This window comes from Amblyomma maculatum, chromosome 1 (assembly GCF_055883805.1).
Source record: "Amblyomma maculatum isolate TAMU_Amacu chromosome 1, ASM5588380v1, whole genome shotgun sequence".
Taxonomy (NCBI): domain Eukaryota; kingdom Metazoa; phylum Arthropoda; class Arachnida; order Ixodida; family Ixodidae; genus Amblyomma; species Amblyomma maculatum.
The window spans coordinates 37,775,250-37,793,457 of NC_139344.1; the positions used below are offsets into that span (position 1 = coordinate 37,775,250).

Below are 18,208 nucleotides of genomic sequence, written 5' to 3' on the forward strand. Positions count from 1 at the left end.
AGAAGTAGTGCTGATTAGATATGTAACGAATCACAGCACAATACCGCTTTCACGCTTCATCACCCATGTCAAAACAGCCGTAGATGTGGCACGATTTCACAGCCTAATTACGGTGCCGGACGAATGGGAGGAATCCAAGAGACGTTGTTTGCTCGTGGCATCTCATGGTTATATAAGAACAACCGCAATCTTTTTTCGTTTCTCTATGGCAGCGCGCCAGTGTAGTTGTACCGCAGAGCCATGTTATTTTCTTTGTTGATTCCGCTTGTCCAGTGCCCGAGGTGGCAGTACGATAGCAAACTAGATAAAAAGATACGCATATCAACCACTAGATAACAATCAATTGGTCCGGTTGTGTTGGCCGGACTTGATCGACGGTCCTTGTTTAATGGCTGGATGAGGTGTGTGTCAAACGACGAAGCGCCTGCTCCCGCTGGCGTAGCTGTAACCCACGGTAAGCGAACGTGGTCATGATTAGATACTCCATAACGCATGCGTGGTACCTTCTGTATCTTTGAAGAAATAGCACGCTGTTTCATGGCGCCATACTCAAGTGAGTGCTTCTGCATTACTTTTTACGCTGGCATACGTGCAACCGCTTAGGGTTGTGCTGTTAAGCGCTGTATGTCGCAAATGCAGTTACGGGCTTGTCTGTGAAGGATACGTTCACTTGCCTGTGATTTTGGCGTGTCATATTATCGAAGCAATTATTTTTACCGAATTTTCCCGCGGAGTTATAAAATGAGCAAAGTATATGTCCACAAATTACTTTGACATGCCGCACTCTGTGTCGGTTCATGAGATCAACTGAACTTAAAAAAAAAAGCAGCGAGTTACACAATTTGCATGCTCATCCCAAGACGCGAACTGCTACAATATAATGAGCGCAGTTAATAAGCATGTCTGTATTTGTAAGCCTGACGTTAAGCTGAGTCATGACGGTTATACGCGCTCTTGCGCTACGCTTGGTTAAATCACCAGAGAATGTGGGAAGCAAAAATTGGGGCCCTGCGCCTTTTGCTAAGAAAATATTTGTAGCATCGGTTTTCGGCAGCGATGGTGTTCCATTTGCGTCAAGCTAAAATGTCTGAAAAGTGTAAGGTACTCTGAAGGCGGCGCAAAAGAGAACAGTGACACATAATGCATATACCTATAAAACGGCAGAACGAGCGCCTTTTTTTGTCCCTCATTTCTTCTACGCTGTCTTCAGAATATTTTGCAGTTATAAACCAGCTAGCCCAAACTAAAATATTAAATAATTAAGGTGATCTCAATAATAGCAAAGCGTCTGTTCTCAGACCTAATAGTGGACCTGGCTAAATGAGGCAAAGCGCTATCCCTTCCGAAGAAGAAATAGCGTATAGTCGGCACTAACGTTAAGGCTGCCCTCAGCTCACACCTATCTTTTTATCAGCACCACCATCATGACCGCTTAGGTCACAGAACACGACCAGAGAAATACATTTTTCGTGGTTTCGCTTACTGTTGTGAGGTAACACGCCGCGAATGGCTGCTGCTTATATTTGGAACCTCCTTCTGCGGCAAGTTAGGCGGGGAAGTATCAACATATGCATGCGAAATGAACCAGACTTGTTTTCAAGATGGACGATTGTGCCTTTTACAGAAGAACCAGTGTGCGCGTATCTTTGTTCGCTTATTTGGCGAGTGTGGGTGCTTTAAATGGCTTGCAGTCTTCTTATATGCTAACATTACATCTTCCTGGGGCACAAACGAGTCAAAACAACAGCAATGCGGCCGTAGAAATAAGGATGAGGCACGATGTATATCATTTGCAACAATTTTAAAGCCCGGGGAGTATGCTTCCAGGCCGTGGAATGGGGCTTCTGCAGCAGTCGTGGAAGCCTATACCCTTTGGAGAGGCGCAGTATGAAACATCTTACCGTCAGGAGATTTAACACACTACAGATGCATTAAGAGCTACACTGTTTAGCTGGCCTTAAGAGTGTACATGTAATCGTTTCCTGGCAAACATGTGACGTTCCCTGTAGAAATGTGAAGAATTGCAGTCCTGCCGTCGTTCGGCCTTGGCCCCATCTCCGACATTTATACCCTTGCTCAGGATGTCCGATACGCAAATTCTAAAATAATGTATAGCCGACATTCACCGCTTGCTGTGGGACTGCCCAGAACTGAAACCTGCAAGAATCCGGCAGCGGACGGTATAGCTTGCATTTCACCGAGAAATCCTTCTTCATATATTCCCTGGACGCTGAGACTACATCATCGCTCACTCGTGAACTTCATAAAATCAGTAGACCTTTTCATCAATTTAATCGTTCCTTCATCCTTCATTACGCACCCTTCTGATGCCTTGGGACAATAAATACCGGTTATATAAAAATTGCAGAATTCCCTCCCACTGGATAATTATTCATGAATGAAGCAGATAAGATCTAAAGGAAGGCATATAAACGTACGGACCCCAGTCGCTTTATCGTTAAAAAAAAAAAATGCGGTATTTACAGTTATTGCATATACGCGTTCATAAAAACGAGCAAGCCAGTTTTCGCTGACAGCAGTTGCAGATTATTAGCGCTGTTCTATTCAAGCGCAGTCCCTTAATCACCTTCCTGGTAGGCTCGCCATGGCTGCACAATCTGATAATAAATATTGCACGCTTCACGTCGCTGAGCCGGAGGAGAGTGTTGTGCTTGTTTCCGCTCTCTCTATTGTTTCTACAGGTGCATTTTTCTCGAAGCTCTCGAAGGTATGAGGACCGAAGTAGACGCGCAATAAATGCGCGAGAGTGAACGACTTGACGAGTCTGCCGCGACAAAATGAGAGTTATCGGAGCCGGAAGGCTGCATTTTGTGGGACCGAATATTCAACCTGCTTAGTCACATACCCCAAATTCCATGATCCCGAAAAGGCACTACGCACATGGCCAACAATTATACCGCAGTCTTCCGGCGTTTGTAATGGGCCCTATTGTAGCTGTAGGTCGTTTATGGAAGGACGCACAATCGATCGATCGATTGACCGATCAATCAATCAATCAATCAATCAATCAATCAATCAATCAATCAATCAATCAATCAATCAATCAATCAATCAATCAATCAATCAATCAATCAAGCCGTCAATGAATAAAAATAAATCTTGTTTTTTTTATGCGCCTAGGAACTACCACGTGATATGAATATTGGAACTCAAGACAGAATTACGCAAATGAAGGGCACATATATTTTGAACGCAGAAAATCGCCAAAGGGGAAAGCATGCCTTTCAGTTTGTCCAGATGCACCTGTGACTGCAGTCACTCTTGCCTACAGAGCCAGATCCGCATGGGCAGTATGCATACTTCTATGAAATGAGTCGAGTTATTATTATTATTTCGTCCAATATTTCGTGAGGGAAACCACTAACACAACATAAACAATCAATCATAATGTATAAGTTGTTGCCGCTCTGGTCGTCAGGTCGATGCCGTCGTGACGCGCCCGAGTTTCACAGTCATAGTGACGAGGAGGCACAAAGGAAGAGTTTGGCGCAGTTTCTATTTTTCGTATCCGTATTCCTCGCGGAGTCTGGAGTGTCAGGGCCGACTGTATAGGTGAAACTAAACAGCGTCTTCTGAAACCATCAAACGGAATAAATCCGCTATGAGCTGACCCGTTCCCGTGGCGGCGGCTGGGCTAGACAGTAGATTTTTTTTTTCTTTACTGCGAAATTTTTTATTGGAGCAATCCCTATTCATTTTTCTTACTATTAGTTTAAGCCCGTTATACCTAGTGGCACGGGCAGAGGCATATTATTTTATATTTTTTTTTCTGGTAGCCTCACCATAATATATGTATCCTCACTGCCTCCCTTGTCCCTTTTATTATTATTATCGTTAAATTTTCACTGATACCAATTACAACAATAAAAATTTGAAGAATGTTTTCACATTCTACCTTACCTCTCCTTAATGTTATTTGTGTGGTATCTATTTGGCTATCGTGTTATTTTTTATCGCTTTCAGTTTGCTCCACGGTCAAGTGCTCTTTTGCCCAGCTTTTCGTGCAAATTTATTTTGCACATTTATTCTTATTATACTGAATTCGGATGATATAAGTATTAATTTCGTTAGTTCACCGTTACCACCTGAGCGCATCATAACTTAAAAAAAAAAAAAAAGAAGCACTTCAGGATCATACCGATCGAGAAGTGATGTTCGCAGTTTTATGTAGCAACAAAGCGTATTTTGGTGTATGGTATGCTAGTTAGTACTGTGGGCGAGTTAGTGCCAGCAAGTGTAGACAATGTAGAAATTTTGACTTGCAGTACAATGGCGTTGATTTCAACATTTACTTTGTTCGAGGATTCGTTCTTGCAGCCTCTGCAACACTCCGAAAATTAGGAGAACCGGAAACAGCCTCTTGTAATTGGAAGTACACACAATTCGAGCTTTATTTTTTATCCCGTTTGAGTTAGAATTATTGAGATGGCTTCTTTTAAACGATTTTAGAATACCATAATTTGTCGGTTAATGGACGTCCGTTTTCAAAGTTATAATTTTCGATTTAGATACGAAAGGTTTGGTTTTGTTTGTGGGGTTTAACGTCCCAAAGCGACTCAGACTATGAGAGACGCCGTAGTGGAGGAGTCCGGAAAATTCGTCCACCTGGGGTTCTTTAACGTGCACTGACATCGCACAGCACACGGGCGCCTTGCTTTTCGTCGCCATCGAAAAGCGGCCGCCGAGGCCGGGATTTGATCCAGCATCCTTGGGCACAGTAGTCGAGTGCCTAACCACTACGCCAACCTGGTGAGGCGCAGTGCTTAAACACGAACGGTTCGTGTGTTTGTTATTTTCATTTGTGCATAAATTATGTCGTCATGTAGCGGCTGCGGAGATTTTCACAATACGCTGATGTTTGGCGGAAGGGCATGTGTCACGCGGAGGTCGTCACTTCGACATTGTCCTTCGAGCGACTAATATGTTCCAGCTCGCTGCCTTGTAGATACAGCTTGCCGACACAAGGTATTTACGCCTGCGGGTGTATTCGTGGTTTGAATTTTCTTGCAGGATTGTAAATGCCGTGAGCATCGACCGAGACCCAGCGAAAAAACAGCTGCCGCCATCATGAGTGAAAGTTACAACTGGCCCTTTTTGACCAACGAAGAAACCATAACGTTTCTGCACTCGTATGGCCGCGTGATGTTCATCACCCGTGGCTTGCCGGGTTCAGGAAAATCTGGTATCGCGGAAGCTATTAAAGAGACTTACCCAAGTTGCAAAGTTATCCACGCTGACCAAATGTTTGTCGGCTTCGGAGCCGTAGAGAAGACTCCAGAAACAACGATCGAATCTCATCTGCGGTGTCAGCAGAAGTGAGTATGGAATGATTTTTTTGTTCTAAGGTATTTTCTTCTGAAAGACTAGATCGGCCGCATGCCGTACTGAGCCCCTGCTCATAGTTTCTTGCAAGAGATTGTCGGAACGAGCTGCGCATGAAGAATGTTTAGTACGTTTGCGAAGGATGTCTCAGACGTGTTTGCTATAGATAGGTGTTCGAATGCGGGCATAGCCCGAAAATATATATACGTGCTTACTTTCAATTTTTTTTTCATCCCTGAGCAGTTCACTTCCTTTGTTGCCATGGGAGAGTGACGATTATTTGTGTTAGCGCGTCGATCGTTCTTTGCATTTTTTTTTATGTTTTTCATCACTTTAGCTGTTCCCGGAGCGGCGAAGCGACGGATGCTCGAATAGCACTTTTTCCAATCCTGATTAAATACCATTCAAGTACTTGTACTTATATCGGCCTCTTGTGCGAATATTCGTACAAACCAAGCGATCGTGGGATAAACTGAGTCGCTGAGGCAGTGTTGCGGCACAGTAATGTAACTTAAACGTATAGTTGTGGAAAGACGAAAGCCTAATATCCGCTAAAGGGTCGCGAGTGGCTACACGAAGTCAGTATATTAACTCTATAATTACCAAGCTATGCTCATAAGGAAACAACCATCGGTAATGATAACCGAAGAGACGAAGATAGCGCCACATATCAGTACACGAGGCGGGAGAAAACTGAGTGAGTCATGCATGACCTTCAAGATGCTGAACTTGCCTGGGGCCTGCCGCTGCGTCCAGTATGTGAATCAATGCATGCGCATTAATAAACACCGTCACGAGAACGGACCTCGTCGTGGTGCTGTAAAAGATCCATTCCGGGCATATCTATAGTGGCAGCGTTGTACACGGCGTGTGTGGTTCCTGTTTTCGGAATAGTCGGAGAAGAAAATACAGTGGGCCATACTGAACTTCGTGCCAATTATCCGAGAAGTATTCGAAAGCTTGACAACCTATTAGATTTGTTTCGAGTAATTTTGAACATGGGCTGAAGTATATTCCATTCGCTATTTGGAATTTCCGAACATTCGCACACCCCTGAATGTAGTTCTTGGGTCGAACGAGATAACGTTTATGATTTTCATTAAATGTTTTCCACCTAGCACATTGTTACCAGGGCTGGTCCGTGAACCAGCTCGCAAGGGACGCGAATCACGTGAGAAATGAATGAATGATCACATAATGTCTCATTTTATTTCTGTCAGTTTTCCAGATTTAGATTTTATTTCTTCCCTGAGTAGCCTTGTAACGCCTGGCGTATCACGTATGATGCCAATCATAGAAATGTGAGTGATTTGCGCTTGTACTATAGTTAATATCCTATAGGTAATATTTCCCTGCGTATTCTTGGAAGTAAGGTCAAAGTTTCAGCCGCAGGAGATGCAGAAGGCCTGTTGAAAGATCGCTTATCGCAAAACCTAGCTCTACGGGAGAAATTTCGGCAAGCTTGCTGGTGCGTAGGCGTATAGTATATAGACCTGAATGAATGCAGAAAGCGAACAAAATAGAGATAAATAACAGAACAAGCAATAATGATTACAAACTACGTGTTTTACGTTGGGAGAAGGGAGCTCAACGCTCAGCAAGTTACATTGGTTTCCTGGGATCTTTATCAAAAACATACAGCCCAAGGGGTTTTCGTCTAAGACCTGTAAAGTGGTTCGTTGCGAATTTCCAGCGTTTGTTCAAGCGCGTCACTGCGCGAGCGCGGAATGTTGAAGAGGTCGAACTGCCGCCGGCCGCTCATCTAATTTATAACGTCTTTTATCGCCCACCAGAGCATGCCGGATGATATCACCAGCTTTATTTGCTTTCTGTATTGCTCATGGGTCATCGAATATACCGCATTATTTCAGGAAAGTATGCTCTCATCTTTCATAGTCATCCTTCCGCAGTGCGCCTGGGGTCAACTGCGGACGGAAGTAACTGCCTAATGAACAGAAACAAACAGCTGTCTGAAACAGCAGAAACAAACAGCAGAAACAAACAGCATTAGTCGTATATGGGAAAAATACTTTATTTAAAAAAGAAAAGCTGCAGCCCAGCGCCCCATTTCCGAAGGTAGGAGGATGGGGCCCAATTATTCTAACCTGCAACGTACATGGAACGACAAATAACAGAACTTATATGAGCAAGAGGAGTGAAGAGAAAAAAAGAAACCAAAACGAGAAGGCCCACCTAATCGATCTTAATGGTTTGGCAGTTAGGGATACCTTGAATAAAGAAAAAGAACGCCGACCAAAGGCTGATGTTAATACGAAGAGGTTTCGGCTTCTTCCGTACGGAAGCCAAAACGTGTTCGTATTAACAACAACCGTTGGTCAGCCTTCCTTTTCTTTATTCATGAATCTACTACCCAACTGCACGAGTTTTCTCCGAACGTTAGCTTTAGCTTGGGGAGATCTTGTTAATCTAAAAAAAAAACAGCAATTCCTCACCACTTTCGGAGGTATCTCTCATGTGAGGTGATCTGCACTTTGCTTATAGAATCAGATAAGAGTTTTTGATGGCTTCCTGTCAATCCCTCCATCCTGTGGTGGTGGACAAAATCGAAAAAAATGCAATTGAAGCAATGGATAAAATAAGGAAATCCCTATCGCCCTACATCTCTCAAATATTTCCATCAGTTCTTCTACGCCGCTTAAGGGGAGGAAAATAGACCGTGTCTGAGTGAGTCCCGGACTAGTCCCTCTGTTTGTTCCCCCCGCGTCTGACTGTTAATGGCTGCGCTTGTGTTCAGTGTACTGCAAAACTAACACATCACTCTTGTACTAATCACAGTGACCACATCTTGCCATTGTTTTTTTTTTAGTCGCGTGTAGTTAGAATGAAACGGGGTATATTGCAGAAATGCAGTATGGAAATGAAGAGGACCGACTGTTGGAGGGAGTGGAGGTTACATGCGCTTTAGTCCATTTCCCTAATCCGGCCCTGCCTCCTAGTACTGAAGAAGAGGGAACGCGTCCCTCTCGTTATCTGCCTGACCGCAGTGTCGCGTGTTATTGTTCCTACGCTCCGACGACCTGTCATTTCTGCTAATCTTTTTCACTTGTGTGTGGAGTGTACAGTCCAACGTTACTAGAACAAATTCAGTTTCACAGCTCCCCATACCGCCCAGCGGAGGAGTGTGTCCCAGGTGGCGGGTACGAGAACTAGCGGCGCTGCAGTCAACTCTTGCTCCTTGCCGGGCATATAGTTTCTTACTCTTACCTAGAGGGAAAGCTGTGCTGCCGTCTATGGAAGTTTACATGGAGTTTCCAGACGACCAGTTCAGCCACCATGGGCGCTCAAAGCATCATGGGCGGAAAGCTACCGAGTGCAGAACTACAACTTTTGGCCAAAACTAATGCAAAGATAAACGTTGTTCTACCGTAAATAATGTCCTAACATTGAATATTGTGACTATAAATTGCCAAAAGAGAGAGAAACGGCATGTCAGTGTGAGATTTATTGAATATAAGCGATGGCTTTTTCTCGTATTAGCTTAGTTTTGAGCAGCACATATACCAATAATTGGCACTTAATAGGCAAACTTTGAAAGAAAAGAAAAACGTTATGAAAATATTTATGGTTGTGCAATCACTTAAGGAAGTTTTTAGTGGCATTTCTGGAAACAGAAACCATTTACTGGCGACGTCAGCTTTTGCGCCTTCGCTACTATGGCTTTTGCGGTCTATGTACGCACCTTAAGGTGATGATGATGACGAAAAAGAAACATCGTAGTAACGTCACTCCACGTACCCGAGAAAAACCGACTGTCCCGCATCAAGTAGCACACCGGCCCATGATTCTTAGCGCGCCCACGGTGGCTGAAGTGCAGCGCCCTCAGCTTTCCCTCTAGGTAGTGTAAGAAACTCTATGTTGCCGGGCGCGTCGTCTGCTACTCGCGGCGCGGAAAACGGCCAGCGCACACGCAGCTTTTAAGTGCTGCCATTCCACAGTACATGGCTACAGTATAATTATAACCACATTACGACAGCGTTGGCTTCGAAGCGATGTATTACCTTGGAGAAAGCGTTTGTGTTATGCGAAATTCTCTTGTTAATGCTGTGAAAAAAGTGTGACAGCGCCGTCGGCTCACAAGCTCTGTTTCTTGCTTTACTCCCTGGCATGCTGTTTGTAATGAGTTCTTTCAGGGCATAGATCCTGTCATGAAAACAAATTAGCGAAATTTTCATTGCATAGGAGCACTGTAACCTTAGAAGGTAATGTGGTGGGTATCACGTTTACTACTACGCTGCGCAGATTGCCTCCATTACATGCATAAATCTGCTAGCCTGGACAGCCTGATCATGCAGTGCATGAAGTCTAGTTACTCGCGTCAAACGATACAGTGAACACAGATTACGAATAAACGGCCTCAGTCGTCGCCTAATCAGAAGCGCTTTTCTTAATGCATTTTGAGGTATGGCATGGAGCATAGCTCCGGATCAGCACTCTCGCACTCCCGTATATATACAATATGTATATATATATATATATATATATATATATATATATATATATATATATATATATATATATATATATATATATATATATATATATATTCTTTTGTCGTCTAAAGCAACGTCAGATGTGAAGAGTTATTTAATGAGTTTACTGAGAGTTATCAGTAAGAATTGGCGTGCGCAATGCGAAAGGAAATGACTGAACAAGCGCATGAGTCTATTAAAAAAAAAAACGTACATTGCGAGTAATCAAGTCGCGCCCTTGATAGATTCGCCATTCCCCTTTACACACACACAGAAAGAAGAGGAACACGAAATAATTTTACTGCTTGTAGGGGAAGTTAATGTAATTTCAAACTAGCACTGGACTGCAGTTTTAAAACACGTACGAATTGAAGGTATATACAGCACCGGAAAGGGCGTTAGAAGTCTGCACGAACCTAAGGTATTTCTCAGAAAATCAGCGTATCGAACCTGTATGAAACCCGTTTCGAAACCGTATCGAAAAAGAAATGTCTAGGCGTTGTCATCTCTGAAGACCTTCCACCTAAGGCACACGTGGAAATCATAACCAAAAAAGCAATGAACAGGCTTCTCTTTCTTAAGCGCGTCTTGCGTTTTTCTACTTCCCAAACCAAGCTGCTGGCGTACAAGGCTCTTGTCCGATCAATCTTAGAACACGCGAGCATTGTTCGGTTCCCGTACGCGCAAAATGACACAGTTATGCTCGAGTCAGTGCAACGAAAAGCGGTTCGTTTTATCTATACAATCGATACCAGTGCACATACTCTCCCTCAGAATTGCTTATCCGAGCAGACCAGCTACGCTAGCAAGTCGCGCAACCTTGCACAGACTGAAGTTTCTATATTTACTAATTCATCAAGCTTTTAACATGATCTCTACTGCATATGTAAATTTCAACCACACCAGGGGAACACGGCATAAGCACGAATTTACGCTTGAAGAGTACACTTGTGCCAACAATGTATACTACTTTTCTTTTTTTCCGACGTGCAATACGCGAGTGGAACTGTCTTCACAGCCTTCAATGGAAAAATTTGAACAGTTTGCTGCGAAAGCAGCAACTGGCAAACTAGGCAAAAATAATTTTGATGTTGTCTTATTTTTTTCTTTGTTTTTGTTATTGTGCCTTTTATTTTGCTTGTATAAGATTTCGGCAAAATCTTCCTTTTCATTTGCTTCAATTCTAAGGTATTTATTAGTGCAACAAGAAAAAATGAGCAGAAATGCAATATTGTCAACAACACTAATGTCGTATGCAAATGAAATGCAGGAAACAACCAGAACTTGATTCCATCAACATAGACAAACATTACAAGGTTACAAGCATTGCACATGAGAACATTATACTTCTTTTGAGAAATGTTTGAGTGGGCAGCATAATCCTTTTTTTTTTTGTCTAGTGGGAGATGAGCGTTAGCTTTCCTAACTTGCCCTGACCATCTTTTTTTTTTTTTTTTTGCATGTGATTTTGCATTGCTTCAACAGCAAATGTACTTCAATGCGTGAATTAAGGAGCTCATATGCTTGGTTGGTAGCAGATATTGGGCTTTTATACGCTTTTGTGCTTGCCCGTCTAGCTTGTATAGATGCCGATCAAAATCCTCTTCCGAGCTTTTTAGATGCTTATCTTTTAACAACGAGAAACAGCTTGAAGAACAGTGAAGAAGCGAGAAGCTGCACTTCCCATCCCTCCTAACTCCATTATTACCCAAACAACGACCGAGAGTCATTCCTTCAATCAAATAAAAGCTTTATTCATTCATTCTCTTTTTTCTTTTTCATCTCAGCTGCCGCAGCTCGCACGCAGCATGCGTTTTCTACACAGCATGCTCAGTTATTTAAAAGACATATTAACTTTTGTGATCATCTTGCTTGTCGAATTACAATTCACTTCTTATGATGTCTCCTCTGTTCTCATTAGCTCTGAATTGGAAGCACCGTGCACAATTTTGCTTCATTGACATGCTTCAGAAGACCGTCTACGTAATCAACGCTCAGTTCACATGATATGAAAAGGTTATGCGCAATATCATTGCCGTGACAACCACTCAATGACAAAAGTCTTCTCAACAAGCACATTTCTTCGTCATCATAGCTCGTCTATTTCCTCGTCGCGAAAATACTCAAATTTCCTTCGGATTGCTGGTATTGCACTCAAAATGATCCAACTCACAATCCGTTCATGCAACTCAGCTGTCCGATTTGCGCTATGTACACTGATAGGCTCTTGGGATATTGGAAGTTCTCTTCCGACATTGCTGTCCAAACAAAAGGGGCAGCGCGATTATTATGTTGCGTTCTCTTCGGTATAAATGCTTTTTGCGTTCGAAATATATGTGCCAGCAAGAAAATAAAGAGCACTTTAGTATAGTTAATTTTTCTGAATGCAGACCAGAAACTGTTCACCTCGAAATAAGTTATTTCTTATGTGCAGAGCTTGTGCCCGCCTTTTAATTTCGAGGACGTCTATCAGTGACACGAACCAATGACGAACTTCCAAGTAATCGTATATATATATATATATATATATATATATATATATATATATATATATATATATATATATATATATATATATATATATAGCAGAACGCTTAAGATTCGTCTCAAGAGAGGACGCGACACTTCATTCCGCCAATTTTAGGCATCTAGAGGCTGGCACGTAGTTGCCAAAGCGTACGTATACGTTTACAGTGAACGGCATAGAATTGGAGGTGCACTTGTCGGCGGCTTGAATCCTTGTCACAAATTGGACTGAAACTGGAAAAGAAGGTGGATGCTAAATAAGAAGCGAAATTGCATGCAACCACACTGAACGCTGCGCAATGAACGGCTACGCCACAACGCATTCTTCGGATACGTTTTTCTCAATTTTTGGTTATGGCAATCGTGACGTCTTTTCGCCTGTACGAGCTGTGTACGATATTGCGTAATAAAAAGAAATGAAACCGAAGAGCAGACAACGTTACTAGAACGTTGGTTCTGGCGAGCAAGTCGACAACGCTGTCGCACTTATTTCACGGCATTAAATTTCGCATCACGCAAAAGTGTTCTGTGATGTAATGCATGCCTTTGAAGCCAAAAAAGTCGTAATACTATCATAACTGCACTGCAACCAAGTAGAGTGCAATGGCAGCAAGTAACAGCTACGTGTGTGCCGGCCGCTCCATTCTTCCGCGTCGCGTGTAGCAGACGGCGTGCCCGGCAAGAAGCAAGAGTCGACTGCAGCGCCGTTTGTTCACGCGACAGCCACCGGGGACACCTCTCCGGGCGGAGCTGTGAAATTGAGTTTTAAGGCGAAAGCCTTTATAGCCTCATCGTTGTCGTCAGCAAAAGTGTCATGCTTTTGCGGCGGCTCTGTTTGGTCGAGAAGAGATGACGTCATGGAGGTTAATTGACTATTTAATTGATACTTACTCTTTTATGGTAGTTGCACAATAAATCATGATTAATTTCTTAATTACTGAACACTAATTAATCACTAATCAGCGACAGTTGCGTAATGAGGTAATTAATTACTATTTAATGCCGCGCATCCCTGACTACAGTATGCGTGAATGCGTGCCTTATAAGGTCATATGGCAATCAATACTTAATTCCTTATTAATGACTAATTAATTAATCACTAAGCGCAGCTTACGAATTAATTCCCAATTCCTAATTAATGCTAAATATAATTAAGCAAACAATTATTGATGCCAAATCAATTATTAATTACTGACATTTAATCAATTTCTTCATTAACTATTAATGCCGCCTTATACGGTCATATGTCAAGCAGTAAGCAATTATTAAATAATGGCTAGCTCATTCATAACTAGTTAAAGACTACTGATTAATGACACATCAATTAACAATTACTAATTCGTGACAATTGCATAATTAAATAATTAATCAATATTGAATGTCGCCAAACGGCCATATGGCTATCAAGACTCACTTCCTAAATAATGACTAATTAATCATTGTCTAATTGAAAATTACTTAATAATGACTGAATAAATATATTTACTAATCAGTGATAGTTGCGTAATTACCTATTTAAATACTAATTAATGCCGCGCACCCGGTAAAATCGCGTACCAGAATGCAGCACTCAGACTTTCGCCTTTCATCACTTTAGTCGCCAAAGTGTCCTAGAATTTTTTGTTCTAGTAACGTTGGTATGTGCATGATTTGAGTATACTTATCCCAGGAAGACTATCAACATAGAGCCGTAGTGCCCTTCTTCCTCGTAAAAAGGGTATGCTTAGATTCGCATGGAAACGTTTTTCCATTCTTTTTTCTTTTTTTGCGAAGTTAGCGGGGGTTCCTAGAATCTCGAAAATACGACATTTGCAACGAACCTGCGGTCCCTTAGTCGGCCTCGCCGTCCCTGGTCTCTTTGACGCCATCCTCCTCGTACAGTGCACAATCTTCTGCACCCTCAAGTGTTTTCGAAATACAGCATTTTGTGAACGAGTGTATAACCAAGCCTTCCGGGATGTGATTCCAGGATGCAGCAATCCAGCAAGCTACTATAAGTTATGGACGCGGGTTTGAGGCGGCCCGTTGGGGGTTAACTCGCGCGTTTCAGGAGCCAGTCTACATAAAACATTCGCATCCAGTCCCTAAAGAGGCTCCTTGATACAGGCGTAGAAAGGCTGTATCTAGCGTGTCACGTCACCAGGTATGATCGCGACATCTGTACCAACGTTGGTGAGTGCAGCTTTCACTCCATCGGTCAGGTGCCCGCAGTATAGGGATCGAGGACGAGAAGGGATGCAGCAGGTGGGAGGCTTTTTGAAGTGCTCGTTCCACGGTACGTAATTAGATTTAACTGTTACTCAATCGGGGCTATACGTAAAGCGTAAAGCTAAATGCCTCGCAGCCACATTTCGCCTACTTGCAAGCGCCGTTCATAGCGCGCAGGTCGCGCAGAAGGACGAAATCTCCACGACCCGTGGAATTCAGGCTAGAGCCACCCTTTCAAGTACTCCCGTCGGCTGCAGGTAGGAATAGTAATGGCCACAGTGTTGTTTTCGGATGTAGTTTTGTGAAGGCACCACCTGCCTGCCGTTTTTCTAGCTCCAGTGAGTTGTTGCCGTGTATTATGAATGATATTTATGCATCCTGTAATCTAATCCTGTCAAGAGTTTTGTATCTCGCGTTATAAAAAAAATTAAAAACAGCGATCGACCTAGATTTTAATAAATACAGTATATGTATATGTGCGTTATTCTTGACAGAACGATTGAAGCCTTACAAAAAAATACGCCATTTGTTATGAACCGCAACAACAACGCCACGATTCGGGAGACGTCCAAGTACATCGAACTGGCTGCAAGTTATGGTTACTTGGTGATCATCATCGACACTTTTCAAAAGGAACTGATGTCTGCGGAGGTATGTGCCGCTTGTATTTCGCATCATGCGCTTTTACACGTCGATAATCCGTAGTTCATATACGTTTGTGTAACGTCTCGCATCCTGCCCTTGCTGAATAGCCTGGTTAGACATACGTCCTGTCTGGCAAGCGCTTATACGTATAGAGAACGTTGCGCAAGACAAGTATTATACCGACTTTATAATATTCATATATTTTATTTCTTACCCCGCAAAGGTTCCTGACCGGGACTTTACATGAGGGGTGTACACAACAAGGCTAGTATATCAGGTGGGAAGGCTAGAATAATGGGCTTGGATTTAAGATTTGAAGCTTGATGGGGTCATTGATGCTGGTAGTATGATCAGACAGGCAATTCCAATCACTCACTGTGCAGAATAAAAATGGGATCTGTTGCGGGACAGTGCGCGGGTGGGTATTGCGGAAATAGCGATTGGATGGTATTGTTTTCTGGTGGTAATGAGAGACCAGGATGGGCTTTAATGCTATGATACTGCTGCTGTAAGACTAATTAGAATAAATCTAGCGCTGTTTTAAACGAATTTGAAGATTAATATTAGGTTAGTATGATGTGGGTCGAAACCAGCGCTAGGATATTTTTGTTTCGGTCTCTTTAGCGTCTTGTAGGCAAATACTTTAACAAAAGGAGTTGCGAGTGCCAACTGCGACGCAAAACAGCCCAATAACCGATTAGCCGAGATAGTGATGCTAACTATACGATGTCGTCATACACGTGTAACGCAGAATTCGTCCGTAAATTCCCCTAAATACAGAATCGAACGTGTTCAGAAATGTGCTTCAAAATTTCTGTCTGTGAAATACGGATTAGGAGCGGTAGCTACTGCACGACAACTTGATCTGCCGTAGATCGAGCGGCCGTGACCAGCATAAGGAAAAATACTCAGGCTGAAGCTGTCTCAATATATATACAGCGATATCCCAGTTAACGAATGCTTTGAGTAGCCTAACAAATAATTTGAATAACACTAACATGGTACCGCAGGTTTTTGTCAAATAACCTTATAAGGAAGTCTGGCGAATGTCCTTAGAAAATAACGGAAAATTAGGAGGGTCTCTTTTGATTGGTGACACTATCGTGATTGCGCACGCGTCTTTTGTTAGGCGCGTCGAACGTGAATGATTACAGGCCAGAACTTAGTCCATTAACAAACAGCACGCTGTCGTGTCCAAAACTGACCTCTTAGTCGGGTAAATTATTTGCAACGCAAGTCGTATGCACCAAGGCCCTTGCTCGCAGAACGGGACGGTATGTAAGTCATGAAGCCACTGTTGTTGCGTATTACGGAATGTTACTGCAGCACAGTTGAAACCTTGCGACACTTTTTTACAGAAACATTATCGCATATTTTTACCCTTAACAATGACTGGGCTATTTCCCCTTCCAGCCCCATTACATTCACAATCCTCTAACTTACCTTTCTTAGTTCTTTTTTTCCTGTGAATGAGTTCGCACACGTAGGTTACTGCTCTTTTTCAGGCGACTGTGCGTACATGTGTGCATGTTCATACGAGCAGCGGCTATGAAAATGCCTTTGATCTCATTTTTCTTGGTCGCAGCGCTTTAATCAGCGCAAGTTCACAGTGTTTTATTTGCAGTATTTAGTTGCTTGCAACACCAAGCTGTTGGACACGACGTACATCAACCGCGCATTGGAGAAATGGCAGGAAGTACACCCATTGTGCACAGGATGGTTTCTGAAGCCCAGTGACAGGTCGTCTCTTCTATCTCACCTGTCCTTGCTGCTGAAAGAATGCGCGGCAAAAGGTGAGGATCCAATGCTGATTTGCCGTTAGTACCTAATGAAAAACGCAAAAGAAAATGTACAGCAATGCCTACGTGTGTAGGCGTTGGCAGGCCAAAGAAGACGGCTAAAATTAGATGAGACTCTGCCGCAGGGCTTACTGGATCTGATTGCGTTTGTAGCTGCGAAGAACTTCTTGCTATGTATATTTTGCGCATCAGACAACGCGACCCGTATTTCAGCTTTTTTTCCTGTCAAAATGTAATCAGAACATTTTTAGAAGCACGGTTGTATTGCTTGTACATGTGGACCAAAATAAAAACGGAGTGCGCGAGTGGTGGTCGAACTTGGCAAAATTGCACGCCGGAGCGCGCGCTGTCACATCACATGGTGCCTAGCAGAGGGCGAGTCGGAGCATGCGGCTGACACATCTCGATGTTGTGATGCTCGCCTTACCGGAGCTCGCTCTAGCTGACATGCAGTTTTGCGATTTGGTCGCCGATTGCGCGCTCCGTTTTGCTTTTGGTGCAGGTGTACGGGCTAGTTTCTCACTTACGGGACGATCGATACAATAATATCTTTCAGAGCTGCCAATGAGCGTCAAAGTTAATGCGATTCCTGGGCCAACTTTCTGCCTTGCAAGGTTCTGCTGGTTTGGAATAGAGAAGTCTAACAGGGCCTACTTTGAGAAGGTGAGCACTAGCTGATCGCCAAGCGCAGCCCAATCTGTGCTGCCAGAAGCCTGGAACATAAAGTGAGATAACCATTATGCCATTTGTTAGGCAGAAAAATAGAGCGAATGACTGAATTCATCCTCCTATTTATGAGAGACCTTAAGTTTGCTATTGCAACTTACTCCATCTCAATAGCAGCGAGAAGTGGAGCACGCTTTTAGCCTAATCGTCGTGGTGGTAATAACTGCTTTTTAGATGTTTATTTTTCCTTCTTAGTCGAGTGTCATTTTTCAATGAAATGCTTTATGGCTGCGACACACAAATTTCAACTTTGCAACTGAATAGCTTTAATATGCATTAGAGCATATGGCTAAATTGCCCAAAGCGATGGAATCGGTTCTATATACCACGATAAAAAGCATATTTTTTTGCAACAATCGCGCGCATCGAAATACAGTAAGTTTAGCGCCGTTCTACCAAAAGTAACAAGGACAGGGGAAACACGACAACATGTAATGAACAAAGCAGTTCTTTCACGATTGTTCATTTTGA

The 18,208-nt window shown here is 42.9% G+C and overlaps 1 protein-coding gene across 1 annotated transcript in view; it reads left to right on the top strand.

Moving 5' to 3' along the window:
• Positions 1 to 412: 412 nt before the first annotated feature.
• LOC146202149 (2',3'-cyclic-nucleotide 3'-phosphodiesterase-like) overlaps positions 413 to 18,208 on the top strand; it is a 22,576-nt gene continuing 4,780 nt past the window's right edge. The window contains exons 1-5 of the mRNA XM_084584091.1: positions 413 to 553; positions 5,032 to 5,336; positions 15,062 to 15,218; positions 16,837 to 17,005; positions 17,568 to 17,674. Coding sequence (XP_084440217.1) covers positions 5,089 to 5,336; positions 15,062 to 15,218; positions 16,837 to 17,005; positions 17,568 to 17,674 — 681 coding nt within the window. The 5' untranslated portion in view covers positions 413 to 553; positions 5,032 to 5,088. The remainder of the gene's footprint in view (positions 554 to 5,031; positions 5,337 to 15,061; positions 15,219 to 16,836; positions 17,006 to 17,567; positions 17,675 to 18,208) is intronic.